This window comes from Globicephala melas, chromosome 2 (genome assembly GCF_963455315.2).
Source record: "Globicephala melas chromosome 2, mGloMel1.2, whole genome shotgun sequence".
NCBI classification, from domain to species: Eukaryota; Metazoa; Chordata; class Mammalia; order Artiodactyla; family Delphinidae; genus Globicephala; species Globicephala melas.
In genome coordinates, this window is record NC_083315.2 from 78,895,708 (window position 1) to 78,920,471 (window position 24,764).

A 24,764-nucleotide genomic window follows, 5' to 3' on the forward strand; every position below is an offset into this window, starting at 1 on the left:
TTGGAATTGCAAGGAGTAGGAAATTAAAGGTGGTAAAGCCTGGTAAGATTATTATAAAGTTATGTATGGGTAACTTATATGGTATAATAAAAAGTTTAATTTTTATATTTTGGGTAGAATAAAGATGATGTTGAAAATGTAGAGGAAGAATTGAAAGAGCTTTGTGGGAGGAAGACAGAGAGTAGGGAATAGACAAAGGGAAGACATTAGAAAGCCACCGAAGGGGAGATTTGAAGTCAGAGAAAATTTAATCCCTAGAAATTCCAGAGAACCAAGTTTCCAAACAAGAGCACACATAGTGGGAATGTTAAGCTAAAGTTAAGAACAGTTATGTGGTTTTATGTTGTTTTGCTTATACAATGACAGACTCCAGCTTTAATGTTTTCTCCTATGAGGCTAAGGAGTCAGTGACCCCAGAAGGGATGAATACTGTAAGAAACCCAGCCTGAAACCTAGCTTGAAAGAGTCCTATGCGCCTTCATCCAACATCGGCTTTCTAGAATCTGCCCCACTCAACTAACCAGGAAGTTCCACAGGTAACTGCATGGTTTTCAATATCTATTTGAGCAACTGCATTCTTCAGAGAAGTGGATAGACAATAGATACATCTTAAAGAGCCATCCCCAAACAATAGTTCTACAGAAGTAATAGCGATATATAAAAATCATAGTGTGCATTAAAAAACTTCAATGCAACAAAAAGACACATCACATATAAAGAGAAGTAATATATGAAATTACATAACCAACAAAGATTAGTATCCAAAATATATTTTAGAATTTTCTACAGATTAATAAGCAAAAGACAGGCAAGCCAAGAGAAAAATCAGCAAGGAATTAATAGGCGATATACAGAAAATAAAACTGAAGTGTTCATTGAGCATATGTGAAAAGACGTTCAAACTCACCAGTATTAAAACAGTGTTCATTTCTGAAGGAAGAGGAAGGGAGGAGAATGGAATTTGAAAGAGCTACAAAGTGAAATGCCAGTTTATGTCTAACATTTAATGGCTTTAAACAATAAAGAGCAGAGCAAATATTGCTAAATGTTAACAGTTGGTCATCTACGTGGTAAGCACATGCACGTTTGATTTACTTTCTGTATTTTCTTTTTAGAAATATTTCTTAAAAATAAATTTACATATGTGACAATGTTACCATCCTGTTCTATAAATATGTCCCAATCTATCAGTTTTATGAGAAAAAATGATAAGGGAGGCAGATGAATTAGGGGAAGGACATAGAAGTAGGAGTTGAAATCCTAAATTCTAGTCCCAAATCTGCCACTTGCCCACTGTGTGACCTTGAGAACATCATTTAATTCTTTTGAAACTAACTCCTCACCTGAAAAACTTGAACAACAATATCCACCTTTAATACATGAAGTTATTTTAAGGAGTGAATTATTTCACTCTCATATATAAGAAAGTGATGTTCAAATGTGAAGAAAAGATATGGAAATTCTTAAAACCTGCAGTTAACATGAAGTTGAATGAACATACTTTCCCACTTACTGTCATTCTAAACTTATGGAAGCAGACATTAGAACAGAAAGTAGACACACATCTTTTCTTACCGGGTCTATTAGCTGGGAATAGAGTTCATAGCAATTGTCAAAAATATACTTGTACGTAGAATCCAGGCAAGCCCTGACACAGTCTTTCACTACCACGCTGGCCTTTGGGGGGCTTTGCAGCTCCAGAACCTGGTAGACAAAATATTTTCTTAAATTCAAAAATAAAACATTGTATAAACCATACAAACAATCAAACAATATTCAATAAACACTTTTAGTTGAACTTTCTGTATTCAGGAGAAATGTGGTCTTAGAAATGTTTTAAATGTTTAAACACCCACCTTAACGTCCTAATATAACAACTCAGAGAAAACGAGCATAGTTGTAAATATTCAAATAGAAATACTTAAAGTGACCAATCACAATATCATTCATTCATTCCATTCAACCAATCAACAAATATTTATCATCACCTACTATACATCGGACAATGGTGATACTGCAGTGAGCAAAAGAAACAAAAATCCCTTTCCTCGTGAAGCTAAATTTTAGTAGATGATAAACAAAAGAAATCAGTAAAATATATTACATGATGTTGCATGCTGAAAAAAAAATAAACCGAAGAAGAGGGATAGAAAGTGTTTCAGTGGAATAGAATTTAATACAAAGGACTTCAATAGGAGATCAATTCAGAGAAGTAACAGGATGGGACCAGTGGAAAAATTGCAAATAGACTACTCCAAGAACCTTGGCTTTGAGCAAGGTGGGAAGAAAGTAGACTATCTGAGCAGAAGAGGAAAGTGACCTATTTTTTTAAAAGGCTCCCTTATGCTGCCATAAGGCCGGCTATGGACAAAGCAGAAAGACCAGTGATGAGAAGAGCTCAATAATTCAGTCATGAGAAGACAGTGCTTGAACTATGGTAGAGCAAGGAGTTGTTAGAAGAAATTCTGTTCTGGATAATTTTGGAAGGAACGGGTAACAGAATTTGCTGACAGATTGGGTGAGCAGTGTGAGAGAAAGACACCCCAAGTATATGATCAGGTCACCCAAGACGGCTGTCCTCTTGCTCTCTGGACATCTCCTGCTCCACGAGTGCCTACTTCAGCCACACTCTACTACCTGACTGACCTTCCTACATACTTGCCCCAGGCCCCAGCTAATGATTGGTCTAACTTTAGCCCCGATGGAAACCTATCAAAGGGGTGGTGAGGGATATGCCCCTCTGCTGGTTTCCCTGGTAACTGAGGGGCCAACCTGACATCAATTCCCCTATAACTGGTAACCTCCCCTTCCTCCCAGGAGTGAAGGCTGCCTTCATGGCCGGCCAAGAGCTTGGAGCACACAGTGAGGTCTCACTCTAGGACCTTGCTTCAGACACATAAGATCCCCCATCCATTAAACCATTGACGTCTCTGTTGCTGATTCCGGATTCTTTCTTTGGTCTTGAAGATGGGCAAGTACAGGCCTTGTCGGCCTATGGGGGGTGGCCTAACACCAAGGTTTTAGTCCTAAATAACTGGTACACTGGAAGTGGTCTCAACCTAGATGAGCAAGACTATCCTTAGAAGATCAGGAGCTCAGTTTATGACAGGTTAAGATTGAGAAGCCTGTTATGCATACAAGTAGATTTCAAACAGACATTTGGGTAAATGAGTCTGGAGTAGTAGAGATGCCTGAGCTAGTGATATAAATTTGAGAATTATTAGCTTAGAGAAGAATTTAAAGAAATGAGACTAGATGAGTATGGACAGAGAAGAGAAGGGGTCCAAAAAAGAAATGCTGGGTAATTCTAGCCCTATGACATTAGACAAATGAGAAAGAACAAAGCAATGGAGAAGAGAAAAAAGGCAGCCAATGAGATAGGAGAAAAAAGAAGCAAGAGGGGTGTCCTGGAATCTAGGGAAGAAAGGCTTTCCTGGAGGAGGGATTGATAAAATATATTACGTGATACTGAACACTGTAGGATGAAGACTGATGACTGACCACTAGATTCAGCAAAGTGATAGTCACTGGTGATTTTGACAAGATCATTTTTGGTGAAGTGATGGATTAAAAGTCTAATTGGAGTAGGTTCCAAAAATAAGGGTGGATTTGAAGATTTAATATTTAAAAATTTTTAGTTCTCTAAAGATTGATCTATAGATTTAATGCAATCCCAACCAAAATCCCAATAAGAACTAATATAATCTATTAAACAATTCTGAAAAGTAACAAAAAAGGTGGAGGACTAAAACTATCTAATTTTAAGATTTGTTATAAGGCTTCAGTAATCAAGACAGCATAGTAATGGTAAAAGTATAGACATTTGGACAGCATAGAGAGTCCAGAAACAGATCCAAACAAATATGATCAATTGATTTTTTATAACGATGCAAATGAAATTCAATGAATAAGGGATGATCGCTTCAATAAATGGTGTGAAAACTACTGAACATCTATATACAAAAAAATGATCCTGACCCATACCTCACAACTTATTAAAAAAAAAAAATTCTCAAAATGAACCCAGTTTTAAACGTAAAAGGTAAAATAAAACTTTTAGAAGAAACACAGAAAAATCTTTGTGACCCTAGTTTCATCAGTAGCACTACCTGTAAATAGAAAGACTGATAAAGTAGACTTTATCAAAATTAAAAACTTTTGCTAGGCAAAAGATAGTTTTAGAGAATGAAAAGACAAAACACAGACAGGGAGAAAACATCAGCAAATAAAGTACCTGACAAAAGACTTGTATCCAGAGTAAATAAAGAACTCAATACTCAACAATAAGAATGAAGAGTGGGCAAAACATTTCAACAGACTGTTCACAAAAGAAACTCAGATGGCAAATCAGCTCAAGAAAGCATGATCAACACTGTTAATTAATATAGAAATAAAACTAAGACCATAATAAGATATAACTTCATTCCTATTAGTGAAACTGAGCAGGACCCTGTGGGGCTCTTGGTCATGGAAGTCTTTCTCACCCCAATTTCTTGTTTGTAGGGAATAGACTCCAGCCTCCATGACCCTCCCTGAGTTCCAAAGGGCAGATTAGAACAGTTGCTAATCAGGGAAGGGAGGGGATGCCCAGACAAGGGAGGAGCAGTCAAGAAACAAGAGTGCAGCCTTGGGGCCAGGTCATGGCTCTGCCTCAGGGATACACGTAACAATATCTTTAAGTTCTTTATAGAACTAAAACCCCCAACAAGTGGAAGATGCCAGCATTCTTCATTCCAGATTAAAGGAACCAGAGAAGCTCTTCAAGAAGGCTACCAGGTTAAAGGAACCACAGAAACTCATCAGACTACCTGAGGCCAGATTAAAGGAGTGCAGGCCCTTCACACACCCTAATCTTACCTGCAACCTCACCCTTGAGCTGTTGCTATAAAACTCCTTGCCAAATCCTCCCAGGTAGGGACACATAGTTTTCGAGGGCAGGATCCCACTGTGTCCCCGCTTTGCCTGGAAAAGCAATAAAGCTATGCTTTTCTACTTCACCCAAAACTCTGTCTCTGAGATTCGATTTGACACTGGTGCACAGAGGCCGGCTGAGTTTTTGGCATCATTAGAATGGCTAAAAAAATAAAATCAAATCATGGAAAATGCCAAGAGCTTTACCAGAAGATGTAGAACAACTGAAATTGGCATTTCTTGTAAAGTTTTACATACATTTACCAAATGACCAAGGAATCTCTCTCCTTGTTATTTATCCAACAAAAGTGAAAATTTATGTTTACACAAAAATATATATATCAATATTTTTAACAGTTTTATTTGATATGACCCCAAACTGGAAATAACCCAAATGCCTGTAGATCATATATAACAAAGAATTACTACTCAGCAATAAAAAGGAATGAACTGTAGATACACTCAGGAAGAAGGCTGAATAGCCAATATGTTACACTACATAGATTATTATTTCATTTACACGATGTTCTGGAAAAGGTAAAACCATAGGGGGACAATAACAGATCAGGAGGTGAGAGAGAGATTGACTATAAAGGACTAGCACAAGGGAATACTGGAGGCTAATAGGACTGTTCTATTCTATATTTTTATTGTAGTGGTGGTTAATACAACCACACATGTCAAAACTAATAGATCACTATGACAAAAAGAGTGAATTTTACTGTCTATAATGAGGAGAAAAAGACAAAAGAAGGAGAAAACTTGTTCAGAAGACAATTCAAGAAAATAAATTGGAAAGAAAAAGTAAAAAGGACTATTTTGAAGGGTTTTGGTATTAAAGGAAAGGAAGGATAAGGGTAGTAGCTGTAGAAGAAAATGGAGTCAAGCAATATTTTTAGGACTGGAAATAATAGCACGTTTGGTGATGGGGAATATCCAGTAGAGTGTGGAAGACTGATAATTCAGGTGAGTGAGGAAGATTGCTGGACCACTGTTTTAGTAACTCAGGAGAAGAAATTAATTACATCAGTGGAAGATACAGCTTTTTTTTTTTTTTTTTTTTTTAGGAGAACAAACAGCTAAGCTATCATAATAAAAAAAAGAAGGAACAGAATATGGACACAGATGCAGCTAAGTAAGTAGATGGGTGGGTGGCAGGAGCATGTGGTCAGACCTTGAGGAAGCTCTCCAGTAGTTGCTCCTGTTTTTCCAGTGAAATCAGAAGCAAGGTCATCAGCTGGTAGTGAGGGTGGGGGAGGAGGACTTGCAAGTTTGAAATGATTTTTCAATTCAATGATTTTCAATTCAAATGATTTTTCAATTCAATTTGATTTTTCAATTCAAATGATTTTTCAATTTCAAACAAAACAAAAATGATTTGTTTCCTATACACTGCAAGGCTGGTGACTGAGGAAAGGCAGATATTGAGCACTGTGCTGGCACTCTCCTCCCTCACTCCCATTTTCCTACCCCCCTCAATGGCAATGGCAGGCGTCACTTGTCAATGAGAGCCTGGATCAGTTCTATCACCCTCTATGCACTGTTCCAGCAGCTACTGCCAGCAGATCAGAATTGATGTAAATTCTATTCATGCCAGTCACCTAATTTTACCATGACTTCAAACCAAATGAATTTTAATTGAACTTTAAAGGATGGATGGTTTATACAGTATGGTTTTGTTTTCTTTCTCTCTTATAAAATACCAATTTTATTGTTTTAGTGAAGATAATCATGGGCAACTGAAAAGAAGAAAAATAATTATTTCTAATTTTATCTGTACAGGAATTTCCTGAATAAAAAATCATAAACTCTCTTTCAAAGGGCAAAAATGTTTAGCCCATAGCCTGACAAGTAGTTTTAAGAAAGGCTTTACATGAATTGTCCGGCTAGCCAAATTATAATTGCAGACAACTTGCTATTAAAGCAGAGAAGATATACCTAAAAAGAAATATTTGCATAGGTTGGTAGATAACAGTTAATTATACCAATGGATTAAACAATCACACATATTCCTATATAGACATTCTCAGTGCAGGAAATGGGAGTTGCTACAATAAGGGTAAACTTAAAAGAGACTACTCTCTTGCAATGAAAAAATCGGCAAGACATCTCAGTTAAAATTGAAATGCAAAGTGAACTCCATTTCCATTTAATGTTCTTAGGGATTTTTTTTTTTCCGGTAAGTGTCACGTCCACTCACTAGAGAGCTCTGTTTAAGATGAATTTAACTTAAAACTAAATTTGAGCCAAATGTATCAGAATATCTTAAGTGTCTAGGATAATCTCTTTTTCAACACACATTATGTTGGAAGATTCATTTAGCTCAGGCAAAGGCACCACATCTTAATCAATGGGGATGAACAGTATTGATCAAGAGAAGGGTAGCGCTTCCCTGGTGGCGCAGTGGTTGAGAGTCTGCCTGCTGATGCAGGGGACACGGGTTCGTGCCCCGGTCTGGGAAGATCCCACATGCCGCGGAGCGGCTGGGCCTGTGAGCCATGGCCGCTGGGCCTCCGCGTCTGGAGCCTGTGCTCCACAACGAAGAGGCCACAACAGTGAGAGGCCCGCGTACCGGGGGAAAAAAAAAAAAAAGAGAGAAGGGTAAAACCAGACTCTACCAGGGAATAAATGTATGTCACACGAAGACAGCGACAAAAATAAAAGATGTACCTTCATCCTAAAAAAGGTGATACTTGTTAGCAGGTCAACAGTTGATTTCAGGTCTTGCAATCTTTCAGCATTGCTGGCGGGAAAGTTTTCCTGTTTAATTAGGAAACAGAAAATGGGTAAATTATCAGCATTAAGTCTCCAGTGGCAAATAAACTACAACTAACTTTCTGTGAAAGAAAATGGTAAGTAAACTGTGTAAAATTTAAAAAGTATCACCACAGTATTCTCACAATATTTTTACTGTAAAATATCACAGAAAATAAACAAGTTGGAAGTATTCTTGTCTTACTCTTAGAAAGCCATATTCTTCTATTTATTCCCACCATGTAATAAAAATGTACAAAATAATATCATTAATGCAATGTTATGAGGTTATTCATCCTTGTTTCACAAAATAGGTTTCCTGCTGAAAGAGGGAGGGTGAGCATATATTTGAAAATATTTTTTATAATTTTCTCAAGATGGGTTATTTTTTCCAAAATCCTTCTGGGAAATTTTACATGTCCTATATTTACTTTTAGTCACAAAGAAGCTAAAAGTAAAAAAAAAAAGAAAAGAAGACTGCACTGCATAGTCTCTCCCTGAAGTACTGCAGATTTAAACAAAAAGTTTTTGTTAGTGAAGTTTGGTGAGAAATGTGAGATAAAAATGCAGATGTTCAGAATTTTGAAGGAAAGGAAAGGAAAGGAATTATGAAAATATTAAGGAAACAATTTCAGCATTGAGAAATTTCTCATATTAACGTGCTTTCAGATAGGCTTTTTAAAGAGCCATTAGGAAAACCACAGGTAACTTTTAGGAATTCATGAACTCAAGCAGAGTTGGAGTGTCAAAGTGATGATGAATGAGGCAGCCTCAAGGTCCTTCTTGCCCCCAAATATCATTTTCATTGCCTGTCACAGCAGTTCCCTTCTCATAGTGTTGGCCCCAGTTCCGACATGAAAGGTAAGTTTGACAAAATTTGGTATTATAATTTCCGGAAATGTGCAGTTAAGCGATCCATCAATAAGAGACTAAAAATTGAATGTAAGAAAGATACATATGTACAAATATGGAAAGATATTTATTATAGAATAAACTGTTAAAGAATGCAATAATTATTACTATAGATTTTCTGGCAAATAAAATTTGTAACTAAATTTTTTGGTAACTGTATTTTCTAAATAAAATTATATCTGTGTGTTTACAAACACACACATGAATATATTTGTGTATGTGTGAGTTTGTGTGTGTTTCACCTGCAGGTGAAGTACAGAATTGTTGACAATGAACTCTGTACAGCTTCAAAAAACGCACATTGTATTGATCTAGAAGTGAATTAAGTGGTGAATTCCAGAAGGAATATCAAAAGCTGAGGAAATATCAGCTGGATATTTTAGTAAGAAGGGGTGAGCTTTTAAGATGAGGACTGGGTCACATGTCTACTTCATGAATTAGCTGAGGGCCACTCAATCTAATGGTTATTAAAAGAATTATAAAATTAAACCTGTACATGAGTGTGCACACACCCACACCCACACCCACACAGAGTACTTCAGGCTGATGTGGAGCAAGGTACCTAAACAAGAGATGTCTACTTGATTACTTAGGGGACCCGTCTAGTGTGACAGGACCCAAGATTCCAAAATCATTACCTTTACTTTTCCATTACATAGTGGATAACTTTTTTTTTACAATGTGACAAGAAATCATCTGAGCCAAACACCATATTTTACCTTTAGGCAAATAATTTTGTACATACCCTATACTTTGACAGGTCAATCCTTAAAGAGTTATGCAACTGGTCCAGTAGTTTTATGAATTTTTCCCTCTGTGCAAAGCAAACACAAAATAGGAGAATGGAAATCAATGATAATTCTAAATGTAGTCCTCACAACAAAATCTCTGTGAGTTAATGTCCCCATTTGATAGAAAGGAAGGTTCAAAGATGTCAGTGATTTCTCCACGATCATAGAGCTGGTATGTGACATAGCAGTGATTCAAACTCAGGTCTCTGACACCAAATCCACACTCTTTCCTGTAAGTCACACTGCCTCTCTGTGATGAATGAGACAGTATCCAAAGAGCTGAGTCATGAAGAAAGAGTCCAGACAACTGAATTGCCACCGTACTCCTTCACAGCAGTATGAGTCAACAAGAGAATATAACCCACCCCTCTTCCCACCTCCACACACCACACCACCTCCCCAAAATTAAACTATAGTTTTTTTAAACTTCTCCCACCTATGGAAGGTGGACTAGCTGCTCTTTGTGTCAAAAACAATTGCAAAAAGTATTTTCCTTTTGGTAACGGACTTCATAATTTGAAAGGATCGACTGTCTTTAAAGTATGTTTAAGATTTAGTGCTAAAAAACTATAAAATATCAGGTCAACAAAAATTACTAATGCCTCCCTCTGATGCTGTATCAGGGATGGACTGACTTCTTCATAGAAGGATTTGAAGATGATAAAGGATAAGAATTAAAACGTTTTGCTAATAAGCATAAGGATATAGTTGTGTGGATTAAGTAAATTAGATAAGGTAAAAAACCATCAAAGTCACACATGAAAACTTTACAGTAGACAAAGCACCATTCTGAGTCTCCGATTCCTAAATAAAAATGAAAAAAAAATAGGGGGATGGTAGTAAATGACTAAAGGCTCCTCCCTAGACTAATATTATGTAAACACCAAATTACACTTTGGAACATATTAGCAAAAGTAGAAATTTTTCCTAGTAGTTTCACGAACAAGTTGGATTTATGGGGTATATAACTCTTATCCCTTTAAGTCACTGATCTTGATGAAATGAGATGAATATTAACGGGAGTTGATAAATTGTTCCTAAGTTGAAACTTCAATTTTCTTAATAAACTGCCTTTTATCAGGTTTATATATCAGTGAACAAAGTTTGAGTATTGACTCTGTGTTAATAACCCTTGTGGAGGCAATGAAGGAGCCTAAGAAATGACCCTTGCCTTCCAGAAGCTTGCTATCTTGTTAGGCAAGTAAGACTCTCCAGTAAAGCTGCCAGAAAATACGATGAATGTCTTAGAGTTTTCTTTCTTACTCTCTATCATACCTTCCTAGGGTAGCAGGTGACCTATGTTGCCCTTGATTAACCCCCATCCTCCATCAATGTGGGTCAGTGGATCTCAATCAAAATAGAAAAATAAAAGAGCTGCTACAATCATCGGTTTAGGCCATAGTAGTTAATCATTCAACGACTGTAAAAATCAATGTGTTTGTGTCAGTCTCTGGAGGCTTTATATGACCTCTGTGATCGGTATGAATCATTAAGACAGCTGACATGACCCTAGTCAACCACGCTATGACCCAAATCACTGGCCTTGTTGTGTACAGTGGGACCAGCTGTTCTGGTTGTCTGCCCGATATCCCTTCTTCTCTTCCTAACAGAACCTCAAGAGTCAAATATGTCCTTTATGAAACACCTACCCTCCCAGGCCTCTTTTACTCTAGCAATGGCCATGTAGCATGATTTTGGCCAATGAGATGTATACAGTTTATTAAAGGGGATGGAACCAGCCAGCATATTACCGATGAATTATTATTTAGAAAGATTCTAAAAGAATGCTCTGCAGAGTTGTTGTATTAGTATTTGCTATATAATTCTTTGTTAGGCCTTTTTTCCATTTGCCCTTTGTGTTTTTCTCACCTTAAACTCAGATGAGATACTAGAAGGTCAAATAGTCATCCCGTGGCTATAAGACGAAAAGCTAAACAAATGGTAAGAATGATGAGGCAGGAAGCTAGGAGCCTCCACACCTCATCCTAACTCTGTTTGCCTACCCTTTCAAAAAATTACAATCCTGAGCAGCTGTACTGGCCCTGAATTCCTTATTACCTTTGGACTTAGGTTACATGGGAAAGAATATTGAGTCAGGTTTGTTGAATTTATTTCATGCAGCTGAACAGAATTCTGACTGATACAGATCACACATTTAGTCTTCCAACCTAGGTCTTCAGTGCCCAGCTGGAAAATTTACATTCCAGAAAAATAGAAAACCGTGGAGAAAACTGCCAGGCATGTTGTCGCTAAATCCCAAACAATATCAGATGATGTGAAATTAAAAGTGAGCTCCTGATAGAATTTTCACAGACATTTTTTAAACAGAAGGACAGCCTGAAATTTTATTTCATTTGCCATATTTCTATTTAACTTGAGTGAGATTGCCTTTGTGAGAGCACAGGAGGCCTATCACCTACATGGTATGATTTGAGGAATAAGAAAACACTGCGATTAAAAAATGTTTCTCGGGCTTCCCTGGTGGCGCAGTGGTTGAGAGTCAGCCTGCTGATGCAGGGGACACGGGTTCGTGCCCCAGTCCGGGAAGATCCCACATGCCGCGGGGCGGCTGGGTCCGTGAACCATGGCCGCTGACCCTGCGTGTCCGGAGCCTGTGCTCCACAACGGGAGAGGCCACAACAGTGAGAGGCCTGCGTACCGCCAAAAAAAATGTTTCTCGAGGGACATGCCACAATATCTGAAACTGTCACGTTATTCAGTTCTTTGCATTTGGTAAGGACTGCATATGTCTGCTATTAGGGGCTAAATCTATAATATTAACATTAAGCATTATCTGTTATCAAGTATTTAGGTTTAATTAGTTGACAAGAATAACTCTAGACCAGGGGTCAGCAAACTGTATGTAAAGAGGCAGATCGTAAATATTTCCAGCTCTGTGGCCTCTGTCACAACTATTAAACTCTGCCATTGTAGCGCAAGAGCTTCTATAACCAATATATAAACAAACGAGCATGGTTGTTTTCCAATAAAATTTTGCTTATGGATACTGAAGCGTGAATTTCATATAATTTTCATGTATCACAAATGACAATCCTTTGATTTTTAAAAACCATTTAAAAATGTAAAAGCCATTCTTAGCTCATGAGCTGTACAAAACCAGTTGGTGGGCCAGTTTTGACCCATGAGAAGAGGGGAGATTTTGAGTAGGGGGAGGCAGTTACTACCCCACAAGGACACTCTTAGCAAGTTTCCCTAGGACACTGGGAACCGTGGAAGGAAAAGCTCTTATAAAGAAGATGTGTAAAAACCTCTGCATCATCTGCAGCTTCCCTCTCCCATTCTTTTGCTTCTCAGTATCTCAGTCCAGCAGCAGCAGTAGATTTAACCTGAAGCTAATGATGCTTAAGCTCTCAGGGTCCTCGCTTGATTCAGCTTCCCTGGGAGGAGCCCTAGCTGCATGTGCAACCTGCTCTTAGGTTTTCATAAATTTACAAGAATAGGATAAAATTATTCTGACCTGAACCAGCAAATTATAAAAAGTTTTTTCCAGATCCTATCGAAAGCAGTCATTCTTTAAGCAGAACAGAAACATTTCAAGTAGAATTAATGTGTAAGCTATTTTGATAAGTTTTTTATAATTTAATTAATGCTAATCATATGAACATACTGGAAATACATTTGCATTTCTTGTTGATTTGAGATTAATATTCATACCAATAGAGATACCATAAAATTATAAAATGCCACTGAAACAATGCTATCAATGACACACTAATAGATGACATAAATTCAAAGAGTATATAAGAAGTCACTTAATAGGTAAACTTGAAAAGCACTGAGATATTACTGTTCACTGAGCATGAAAGCCTAACGTTTCTCTCAGTCTGACTAAACTTTAGACAAGCTTCTTCTTGACACTAGGTCCTAACCTCCCTTTTTTATTTTTAGAGCATTTTCTTTTCTTTTTTTTTTTGCAAATTGTTTTAGACATCATTTTTTTTTTTTGCATTTTCTATGATTGTAAGCATTTCCTGTCACTTTATCAGAAAGTTCGGGTTTCCCAGGGATTTGGAAAAGGAACACATATGCTGGGCATGGCTGTGTGAGCAGGAGGAAGTGCTGATTTTTTAAAATTATTATATAAGTTTCAGGCAAACAGTATTATAATTTGACATCTGTATACACTAGAAAGCAATCACCACCACAAATCTAGTTCCCATCCATCACCGTATAGTTGAATTGCTGTCTGATATACATTCTATCTCTCCCCTCTGCAACATTTCCTCTACAGAGTGACCTTTCTAAATCAGAAATTCAATCAGATTCTACACGATGCCTCAAGAATGAAGTCCAAACATCTGAGTGGGCATTAAACGGCCTCAGCAATCTAATATCAATCCAGTAACACAATGTTCTCTTATATTTCCATCTTTTATTCTATCTGCACTATTCACTAGGCAGGCTACCTTACACACACTTTGAACTTAGTTTTGTATCTTCTCCTTGTCTTTACTTCAAAGACCTAAGGTAGTTTTCCTTCTACTTCTTGGACTTTGAAAAATACTACTCATTCCTAAAAGCACTGTTCCTTTTGGCAAGCTTCCATGAGCCTCTGAAGAGTATCCATCACTTTCTCCTCCTCAATCTCAAAGCAAATTTACAAGTATGAACTCCTTTGACATTTATCCCATTTGGGGAGTGATTTATGGTTACTGTTACACATGGTTAGGTGACTATCCCATTAGAGTACCCAGAGAACAGAGGTAAACATTTATCTTCCAGTCCCTCTACTACCTGCCATAGTGCCTTAAATGAGGTATCACATAAATATGTCTTGAATGAACAAGCAACCAAATAAAAGAATACCTGTAATGAAAAGGAAATATTTATTAGCATACTTGTTTTTGCAGGGCACTGGCTATGTCAGAGGGTATCTATGCTCAAGAAAAAATTGAGCTAAACATCAATTTTACTAATAATTTGCTATTTGTGTCTTAAGATAACTAACTAAATAAGTTTCCTAAAGACTTTTCTTCAAAGTTGAAAAACTGACCCCCACCTCATGGAGTTTTCTTCCTTTCCAATTCTTGCTCTACCCACGGTGTTTTCAACACCCATGGAGATGTTTTATCCAATCAAGTTCTTTGATAATCTTGACTCCCAGCAATCTCTGCATTCAAGGGTGTGCAACAAAACCATCTCTCCAAAAGAAAAAAGCCTTGATTTTTAGCATTTGACAGTTTTCATGGTATAAATACTCTCAGTATTTCCAGTTTCAAGAAGGCTGTACTCAACAACCAGCCTGCAATAGTCCTAAAAATTCAGCAATCACTGCCTGTTAGCAGGTACAAACTAGCTCCAGTACACCACCGTTTTTACACTCAGTTTTCAACAACCTACTCCTAGAGATACATCTTGGACCTGAGGCTTCCCCCTTTGAAATCTTAACTACATGGATGATGTTCCTACCCAAATCCTTTATCTCTGTCTCTATCATGGTGCCACTTATCAAACCTAGATCCCATGGTGAATCACTTCAACTTTCTTTTGCTAGTGTCACCTATATGCTAATTCCCTAACCCTTCGATCATCTCTATTTTTTGTGTGTGGGGGAAATTTCAACCTTCTGCTATATGTTACTACATCAGAATCTGAATGCTGAGAAATTCTGAGAAAAACTCACAGCCACACGAATTGTTGTAACAACAGATTTATGCTAGGAATTCCTCTTATGTGATCCTGAAGCATTTGTCTTTCTATTCCCTTCCCTTTTTCCAGCCTCCTCTACCTTGTGCATCTCTATCATAGCCCTTGTCTTATATATAAGCATTTCTTGTCCTGTAAACAACCACAGAGAAGATTAGGGAAATACAGTACGATTCCATCAACTTTTCACTCCTATATCAGAAGCTTAGCATTCTCTGCAAGGACTCACACACCATTTCCTCAAATTTCAGAATAGGAACTTGTCCTTTCTTATTCCAAAGAATGTCCCTCCTTCCATCCTCTTGACTACATTTACTTCTTTCTCCTCTGAGATGTTATTATATCACTTATTCTCCATCTGATAAATTTGCAACTTCATTCTTGCAGCTAGTTCCTGTCCTAACAATCTATAAATATGTTAAAATTTATCTTATTAAATAATAAAAACTCCTACCTAACCACACAGTAAAAGTAACATCTCTTTTTTCATGGTAAAACCTTCTCACTCTTGACCAATCTCTCTCTTACCTTCTCATTCAAGTTGCTTAACAGGTTAGTCTCTATTTCATCACCCACTTTCCCTCTTTTAATCATTATTATAAAATACAATATAGAAAAATGTACAACTTTAGTATAAAGATGAATACAAAACAAAAACAAGAAAATATTAGCTGTAATCCCACCAAGTGGCTACACTATTGGCATTTTGGCACATTTTCTTTCAGGCTTGTTTCTAAACCCGTATATATATATATGTATATGTATATGTGTGTGTGTGTGTGTGTGTGTGTGAGAGTGTGTGTGTGTGTGTTCAATGTTGGAATTAGATTATATATAGATTTTTATATGTATATATTTTCATTTGTCATTTTTAATGGGCATTGCTCAATTATATACACTTTTCTTTAAAAGTTTGATTTTTTAAATGACTGCATTATATTTTAGGGAATAAATGAACCCTAATTGACACAGCTATTCATACATGCCATTCATTGAAGATCTCTATGAAATTAGGCTTTAACCTCAACTGCTTCACTTAGCAATGACCTCCTAATTGCCAACGCCAACAGGCTCATTCCTTTCGCCATCTTACTTGAACTTTTTGCAACAGCTGACAATGCAATATATTCCTCTTTTCTTAAAATATTTTTACCTTGTCTTTAATAACGTCAGATTTTTCTCATCATTTTTACCCAATTTCTCTAATCATTTTCCTCAGCAAACTTTGCTTCTCTCTCATCTCCACACTCAATGGTTCTGTTCTTTTCACTTTATTCTTGAACATTTTTCATCCAAAGCATGACTTTAAATAACATTTGCACACAAAAAGTTTGGATTGGAAAGAGTAATGATTTACTTTTCTTAAATATTTGTTTGTTTTACAGTCCTCATAGGTAAGAAAACTTTTCCACTGGTTTATTTTTTGAGATTCAAAAATGTCTGGATTACACCTTTGGGAAAGATAAAAAGGGGCCAATATAATAGTGTTCCTGCCTGATTCACAAGTGACAGTATCAACTTCAGAAGTCAGGTAAATAAGAACTTCAGGCCAAGTGAAGGTGGGAAGCTTTATACTTATTATATTTGACTGAGCAACTAGCATTATTTTCAATAGGTAGAGAAAAATTTAATCAAATTTACACATCAAATCACTAACTTATCAAGATGTAGTCTGAAGAAAGATTTCTTTTTTGACCCTGTCCTACAATACGTTATTTGATTTACAAAGTGAACTTTGTTATAACTATGCTGCTACTGAAACACTGCAAAGTAGTGAAATCAATCTGGCTTCTCTTCTGTGGGTCAGCATGAAGTAAAGGAGCATACTATCTCATTTTCCTCCAGGTAGCTTTTATGGAAATTAGTCATATAAACACATCTTCTTTCTCAGAGGTAGAAAGGCTCAGTGTTCCACAAGGTTGGCTTATTCTCTACAGTATACCCAGGCAGAATATTAAAAGCAAAACAATTTCATGAGGTTTTTATAACAAAAACTATTCTATGATCTGGTGATGGTCATAATAGTATTTTGTTGAGCTGACTAGGGAATTTTCTTTGGTCTCAGCTCTTACAAGAGCCAATCTGTCTAACAACAGTAGAAGACAGGCAGGAGAGATGAAATCCTCATACCTTATATTTATAGAGCACTTTCAACTCTTAGAAACTAGCTTATCTTTTACTTCATTTGATTTTCATCTTAAATTTGAGAAACATGTCAGAGCAATAATTTCTACCCTCATTGAACATATTGAGATATTGAGGCTTGAATGACTGAACTGACTTGTTAAATTTGAGTACAAACTCAAACCCCATGACTCTTAACCCAGATAGTGTTCTCTTCTACCAGTATTTATTTTGACTGTCGTTAAATAACAATTACTTTTTCTTTTAATTCATTCCAACTGATCTCACATACTTCACATGTGTTTTCTTTTAAATGAAAAGAACAAGAAAAGAGTAAACATAGCAGCACATTTTTTCCCCTATTGCCTTTACACCCTTTTATTAGCTGGGTCTCATTTGTTTCTACTTTATGACACACACCTCAAAATTTGATTTCTAACAACATGATCAATAACACAAATCTATTCAGTGAACCGATTTGGAAGTGCAGTGAAAAGAGTAACTATGGTGTCATGGAAATCACCTTCATACAATGGATCTTAGTTTCCTCCACAAACAAATGAGTACAGAACTACCTGTCTCACAGGGTTATTGAACAGAGCTACCGCCTACCAACTGCCCTGGTGAAAACCTTGGGAATCTTTCCAGGCATCTTTCCCTTTCTCTCACTGTTCACATACCTAAAGACAGCAAGTGCTGTTGATTCTATGCCCTGAAAAGCTCTGGAATTTGTCCTTCCTACCCCATCTCCACTAATTCTCAGCTTAGATCTTCACCACTTTACTGGAATTACTGTTTATTTATATCCTATTTCTAGTCTTGTCAATTTCAATTGAATTATGCTTATGGAGAATGGGTTCCAGCACCAGGTACATCAGATAAATACTTGAGACTCCTTAGGATCCTGCATTTTTACTTTTCAGTGTGTTCTTGATGCATTTGATTGTCAGGTGGACAGTTTTGACTAGATACAGATAGTTTTCTTGGCTTCTTTATACACCTAACATTTTTTTTACTTAGATGATATGCCTTTATCCATCAGTACCAGTAGAAACCAATAGGAAGTGCAAATGGAACTCAAAAGGCTCCAGAGAAGCCAACTGAGCTCACATTTACGAGGGAATGATATCTTCCATGGTTAATCCCAAATTTGCTTACATGGAGGATTTTCTATAGATCCTAGTACTCTGTCACAAAACGTTATGTTTTCCTCCATTGGAAAAGCCATTCCCGATATGAAGATTTAATCTAATGAAGATACCTACTGACTGTCAAATAAAGGTATTTCACTGAACATGTTTCAAATAAACTTTAAGCTTTAGTCTATTACACTAAGAGATACTCCTTAAGATGTACATTCTGCAGTAAGATTCTAAGAATATCTGGAATCCAAAGCTCCTTGAAAATCTAAGTCCCATAAGTTATGAGGAATTTTCAAGTTCAAAAAATAATACTTACACCAAAGTTGGTAGCGGCAAATCGATCTGAGGCAGAAACCTGTACATTTGTTGTAACAGTTGTGTGAGCATAGAAAGCATTTATATTTGCCAGCAAGGTACTCATTACAGCAGGGACACCGGGGCACATGTATTTAGAAGACAGACATGAAAAGTGCCTGCAAGACAAAAACATTAAGTGCTTTAAAAAGAGAATCTAATTAATTCACATAGCAGTGTATCCTCTAACGTCAGCAATTAAGTAATTCCTCTACTCTATCTATGAAAAGGAGAGAAAACTCTTACAATTACTAATTGAAAGAGAAAGCAATTTCAGCCTTTTAAAAACTTCTCATTCACAAATGTGAAGTGGCTTAATTAGAATGTGATTTGCCGCAAGGATATGTGCATAATTTCTTTCAACTGGGAGTGCTGTGTGTACATACAAAAAGTGCAATTTCCAGTGGAATCTAACACTGTCGAAAAGCAATAATCCAGGAGTTTCCCTTTCTCTGGTAACTGTCCTCAATTACTTCAGCTCCTGAAATGCTGAATTGCAACCAGAATGTTCTTTCACACTTGTATTCCTCTCACACCGATAAGGTAAACAAGAGGCCCTCCTTTCATTGCACACTGACTGAACAAGTCAACTTAACATCTGACCTCAGTCCAGTTTGTGAGCTTTTGTTATTAAGGAGTATCTTCCACAAGCAGTTTGTTTATTGAGGTTTTGCTAAAGCCAGAATTTAATTAAGCAAACAAATGAACAGTGAAGACAAACTGAATTATGCCAGCTTTATGCTTAAAGACCATTTCTTTTAAACATTGAATAACAGTATCATTTACAGACATCGGAAGCATCAAGTGTTCAATTCCATTACTTCTCTCAGGAAAACTTGTTTCATTTGAATTCTAACAAAAAACTTAAAAATTGAAAGCACAACTTGTGATAAAAGTGAAAAGATAAAATACCCATGGAAGAAAGAAATTTTCATTACCTAATCTGATCCTATTTTGCTCTAATATCGCAGTAATTTATCCAACACCAAGGCATCTCTGAATTTTGTATTATTGAACACAAGCACAGAATGTACCCACATAAATAAATGCTCCAAGTGGCAGCTCAAAAGAAATGGATGGAGGTCCTGGAAATGTTGCTTTTCTTAGACTTTAGCCAGGCCACTCATCTAACTTCGATTAGCTAATAAATGTAGGCTAAATTTTTTTTTTGCGGTACGTGGGCCTCTCATTGCTGTGGCCTCTCCCGTTGCGGAGCACAGGCTCTGGGCACGCAGGCTCAGCGGCTCCACGGCATGTGGGATCCTCCCGGACTGGGGCACAAACCCGTGTCCCCTGCATCAGCAGGTGGACTCTCAACCACTGCGCCACCAGGGAAGCCCTAGGCTACATTTTTAAACACGGATCTTTGAGGATCATGAAGAGCAAAGTATGCCATGAGAGTTACATGATCTGTGTGATGTAACCCTGGAATTAGATGATCACTACTTTCTTCTTTTAGGTAAATGATGCATATTTTGACTTTATTATACACTACTTATAATTTATATCTATTAAGAATACCATAAGTGACATAAATATATTAAAAATAGAAATTAAATAAAAACTAGCATATGGTATCACATTTCTTTCTTTTTCCATAACTGTCAAATAATTAGATTTGTTAGACCCAAGTCAGAGGTCAAGAGATATGGAATATGCAATGCCTAAATGGGATAGTGTGGGAGATGGCAAAAGGGAAATATACATACCTAGGTGGGAACAAGAGACAGACAATCACCAACTGTCAAAATAAACTGGTGAGGAACTCAAAGACCAGAAGTTTATTTTCCTCAGCATGCATTATCTATTTAAAGGATTCTGGAGGTCACCAGAATGAATAATCTTGTTCTTGGTTTTAAACCAGAATGAGTATTCTCCTAATGCAGGTGTGTTACTTAGTCTGTACTGCTTGCAGCTGCCACCCTGTGATTTTTGTTGTCCGGTAAGAGCAGTAGCAACAGCTTAGCAGGTACTTTAAGTAGAACAATGGAGGAACATATGAATATTCTGCTTAAGGCGTTCCACGGTGTGAATATGATAAGTGAAATAGAAAGTTCTATTTTGAAGATGATGCAATTATAAGGCATCTTAGGGAAAAATGAGTGCCATATGGGAAGACCAGGGATATCAACAACCAAGCTTTGTCTATTTTATACTTTGACTTGATTCAGCCAATATCTTAATGATGAAAATGCCCTATGAAACTGTGGCTTTGCAATCCCAAAGCAATGTTTTATAACCAAAATGAGAGGTTTAACAAATAATTTATGTTAGATATGAAAAGTTATGGGTAATATAGGCAAAAAGCTATGTAAATAAATGTAATTTAGAGTTTCTTAGTTTAATGAAATATTTGCTATGTGTTTATAATTTAATGTTAATACATATTATTCATAAACAATTAGAAAACAGGAAAATAAACTGCCATTCACACTGCTGTTCTCTAAAAAATAAATTCAATTTATAGCCAAATAGTATAATTATAATACTTTCTCTTATCAGAATTCATGAAAAATAGAATTATAATTGATTCTATTGTTTTTCCACTCTTTAACCTTTCATTCATTTTTTTTTTAATGTTAAAGGCATCTGGGCAAAGTATTCTCCCTTTAACAACTATACCTTTACTATATTTCTCGGACTATTCTTCCTGATAGGGATTTTGAGTTGATTAAAACATGGTCCTGGTGTAAAAAATTAATGTATACCCTAATTGAGAGGCATGCACATTAAAACCTCATTTTGTTACACAAGAGAAAGTGCTGTTACAGAGGTATGTAAGGGTTTGAGTGGGCCATGGGATGGAGGAATGAGGCCTGGAGATGGATGGCAAAGGTGCAAAGGTTGAGTTGAGTCCACTAGTGGTGAACCTAGTATAGGAGAAGTCAGAGGGAAACATCTGAGTCAAGGTCTAGAGGATGAGTGATTACGTAATGGCCATGGTAGAGTGGAGAGTTTAGTGTCCCTAGAATTTACTTTGATAGGTATTTACTGAACATGTCTGAAAGCCAGATACTCTATTAGATACTGGGTATACAGTAATGAGTTTACTTACAGATTAGTGGGAGAATCAGTGACACAAGAAATGTAATACAATTTTGAGAAAGTTATGAAAAAGAAAAGCATAACAGTGCTATGAAACACCAAATTAGAGTGTGTGTATTGTACCCTGGTGGTGGGGGCGCTGTCTAGGAAGACTTCTTGAAATGATGCTGGGCTAACAGTTAATGTATGACTAAGAGATAGCCAGAGCGAGCACAGGGCTTGCTATTGCTGATAGATAAAGAATATAAATATTCCAAAGGAATGGAATAATTAAAACCAAGACACAATGGAAAGAAACAAAATATTGTTTACAATGAACCCTAGCAATTTTAGGCTGGTGGAGCCCAAATTTCCAGGAGCACATTCTAGACCATTATATGACCAGAGGCAAAGTGAGGGGTATGTACGATAGTCTTGTGCAATATGGTAGGCAAGCTGGACCTATTATATAGGTCAGAAGATTTTTTCAAACAAAACTCAAAACTCAAAATCTTAGAGTCAATATAAGTGAAAAATTACCTCCAACAATCTCTCATTGTTTACATGGGGTAGGAAGTGACATCATCAGAGTTGAGTTTAAGATAGATTTGGTGGGAGGGGATTTTAGGAGGATGGCTTAAGGAAGGTGAGACTGAGAAAAGAGTCCAATTAGAAGGCTATAAAGGGAAGAGATGATGGGTGTCTGAACTAAGACAGTAGCTGTAGAGATAGGGAGGAGGGAATATATTTTAAAAATATTAAGAGAGGAAAACTGTCAGGACTCAGTGCTTGATACGGAGTGAAAGAGGAGAAAGAGAAGTGATGAAGTTCCAAGGCTTCGGTGTGGAAGACTGGGTGAGGGGTGCTTCTGCCCAGTGAGCTGGGAACTATAAAGGAGAAAAAGGGGTTGTAAGGTCGGGTCATGTGTCCAGTCGAGTTTGAGCTTAAGGTGCTTGTAGGATTTCCATAAAGTAATGTCCACTGGGTTACTGGAGACCTGGGCTGGACACTTAGATCTGGGGATCATTTCAAAACCACGAAAATGGGTAAGATCATCCAGGGGAATTATACAGAATGAAGAACAGTGTCAGGAAATGAAACCTGGGAAACACCGATATATAAGGGACTAGTGGAAGACGAATAAGTAAATTCTATGACTGGGATCAAACTTAAAATGATAGGGACTTCCCTGGTGGTGCAGTGATTAAGAATCTGACTGCCAATGCAGGGGACACAGGTTTGAGCCCTGGTCCAGGAAGATCCCACATACTGTGGAACAACTAAGCCTGGGTGCCACAACTACTGAGCCCACATGCCACAACTACCGAAGCTCGCACACCTACAGCCTGTGCTCCGCAACAAGAGAAGCCACTGTAATGAGAAGCCCGCGCAGAGCAATGAAAAGCAGCCCCCCTCGCTGCAACTAGAGAAAGCCCATGCGCAGCAACGAAGACCCCATGCAGCCAAAAATAAATAATAAATAGATTTTTTTAAAAGTATGTCCTTTAAAAAAAAAAAAAAGTAGGTCAAAGGAAAGCCAGGGCAATGGAATTAGGGAAAACATTGGAATAGGAGGTTTGAAGGATGAAGGATGATTGATGCTGATAGGTGCACTGAAAGAGTCTTATAAGGACATAAAATAACTATTGAACTTGACAAATAAACATCATTGTGACAGCAACAACATCAGTGTTAGTGGAGTAACGGGGTTGCACCGAGACGGAATAGGATGAAAAGTGAGAAGTAGCAGAAGATGACCAAGGAAAAATGGATCAAGGATAGATTTTGTTGGTCTTTAGCTAAGGAGCTTTGACTTTCTCATGTGAACTACACAGAGTTAGCTGAACTTCTCACAGAGGGAGGGGATACTGTCAGATGAATTTAGAAAGATGACTCTGAAAGGGTGTAAAAATGGATTGAAATGAGTAGGTATTGGAAGCAGAAAAACAATTTAGGAGGTGTAGAAGCAAAAAATGACATTTCTGCCCCACTTCAATATGACTAAGCCCTTCATATACCACAGTCATAAGGAACAAAATATTTTCCACCTTGAGATAATCTGAAAATCACAGAATCACATTATTTCTGGTCTCCAAAATATAAAACCTCAAATATTTCTCTAAAACCTGAACTTCCTAACAAAACAGTTTTGAACTGGAGTTTAGCCATGCTATATCTGAAAATGTATTAAATCTCATTATATGACCTCTGAAAGTATTAAAACCAGGTGGAAAGCTGCTGTTTCCACCAAGAACAGCATAAGAACACCATGTAAACTAGGTAGCCTTAGGAATGTTACGTTTTTGTTTGGTTTGGTTTTGCCAGTGCTTCTAAAGTCTCATTCCCTCTCTGTACTTGTTGTAATTAAATATTTCTTTCCTTTTCTAATTGTTTTCTCCCTAAGGTCACAGAGCAGTGAGATGATTAAGGATTAGAGTTCAGGCAATGTAAGCTCCGAAGCATCTTTCTTAACCACCAGGGTGATCTTCTCTTAATTTATCCTCCTCCCTCTCTAACGTTGTGTATTACTTGTGTATGTATCTGTTTCTTCCAGAATGTGTTTAGTTCATGCTTAATTGTCATCTAATCCAGCCCACTTCTAGCATAGTGTTTTCTTGTACACAGGAGTTGGCCCATAGTATTTAATGAAAACAAGTGACAGCGATATGAGTTAACGGTATTTATGTAGCGTTAGTGTATAGGACATGTGCTTGTTTACTTTGAGTATGACAGTTTATCACAACATCCAAGTGCTTTGTGAACATTGGGCTGAAGTGCATAGCAGATAATGCCATAATGATCACAACTCTGAAAGTGAACTGTATTCTGATTTTAACTGGTACACTGAGAGCAGTATTTTAAATTTTCCAGAGCATTAGGCATGCATTCATCTTAGAGACCGGACAGAAATATTGTACTTTTTGATTCAGATTTAACTGAGATGACTTCTGGGGTATGATGCAAGGTACCCAGCTGTTCATGATCTACCCCTCTGAACCTCCCATGGAAAAGGCCATGAAAACAAAAATAAATGATGTAAAGTCATAGCAGCACTGGAAATTAGGGGTATCAATCAAAGGTTTCC

The 24,764-nt window shown here is 37.1% G+C and overlaps 1 protein-coding gene across 1 annotated transcript in view; it reads right to left on the reverse strand.

Annotated features, from left to right (window-relative positions):
* UNC13C (unc-13 homolog C) overlaps positions 1–24,764 on the reverse strand; it is a 576,706-nt gene that overhangs the window by 269,766 nt on the left and 282,176 nt on the right. Inside the window, exons 13-16 of the mRNA XM_060294236.1 lie at positions 18,618–18,774; positions 9,323–9,391; positions 7,582–7,671; positions 1,576–1,704 (exon numbers count right to left, since the gene is read on the reverse strand). Coding sequence (XP_060150219.1) covers positions 1,576–1,704; positions 7,582–7,671; positions 9,323–9,391; positions 18,618–18,774 — 445 coding nt within the window. The remainder of the gene's footprint in view (positions 1–1,575; positions 1,705–7,581; positions 7,672–9,322; positions 9,392–18,617; positions 18,775–24,764) is intronic.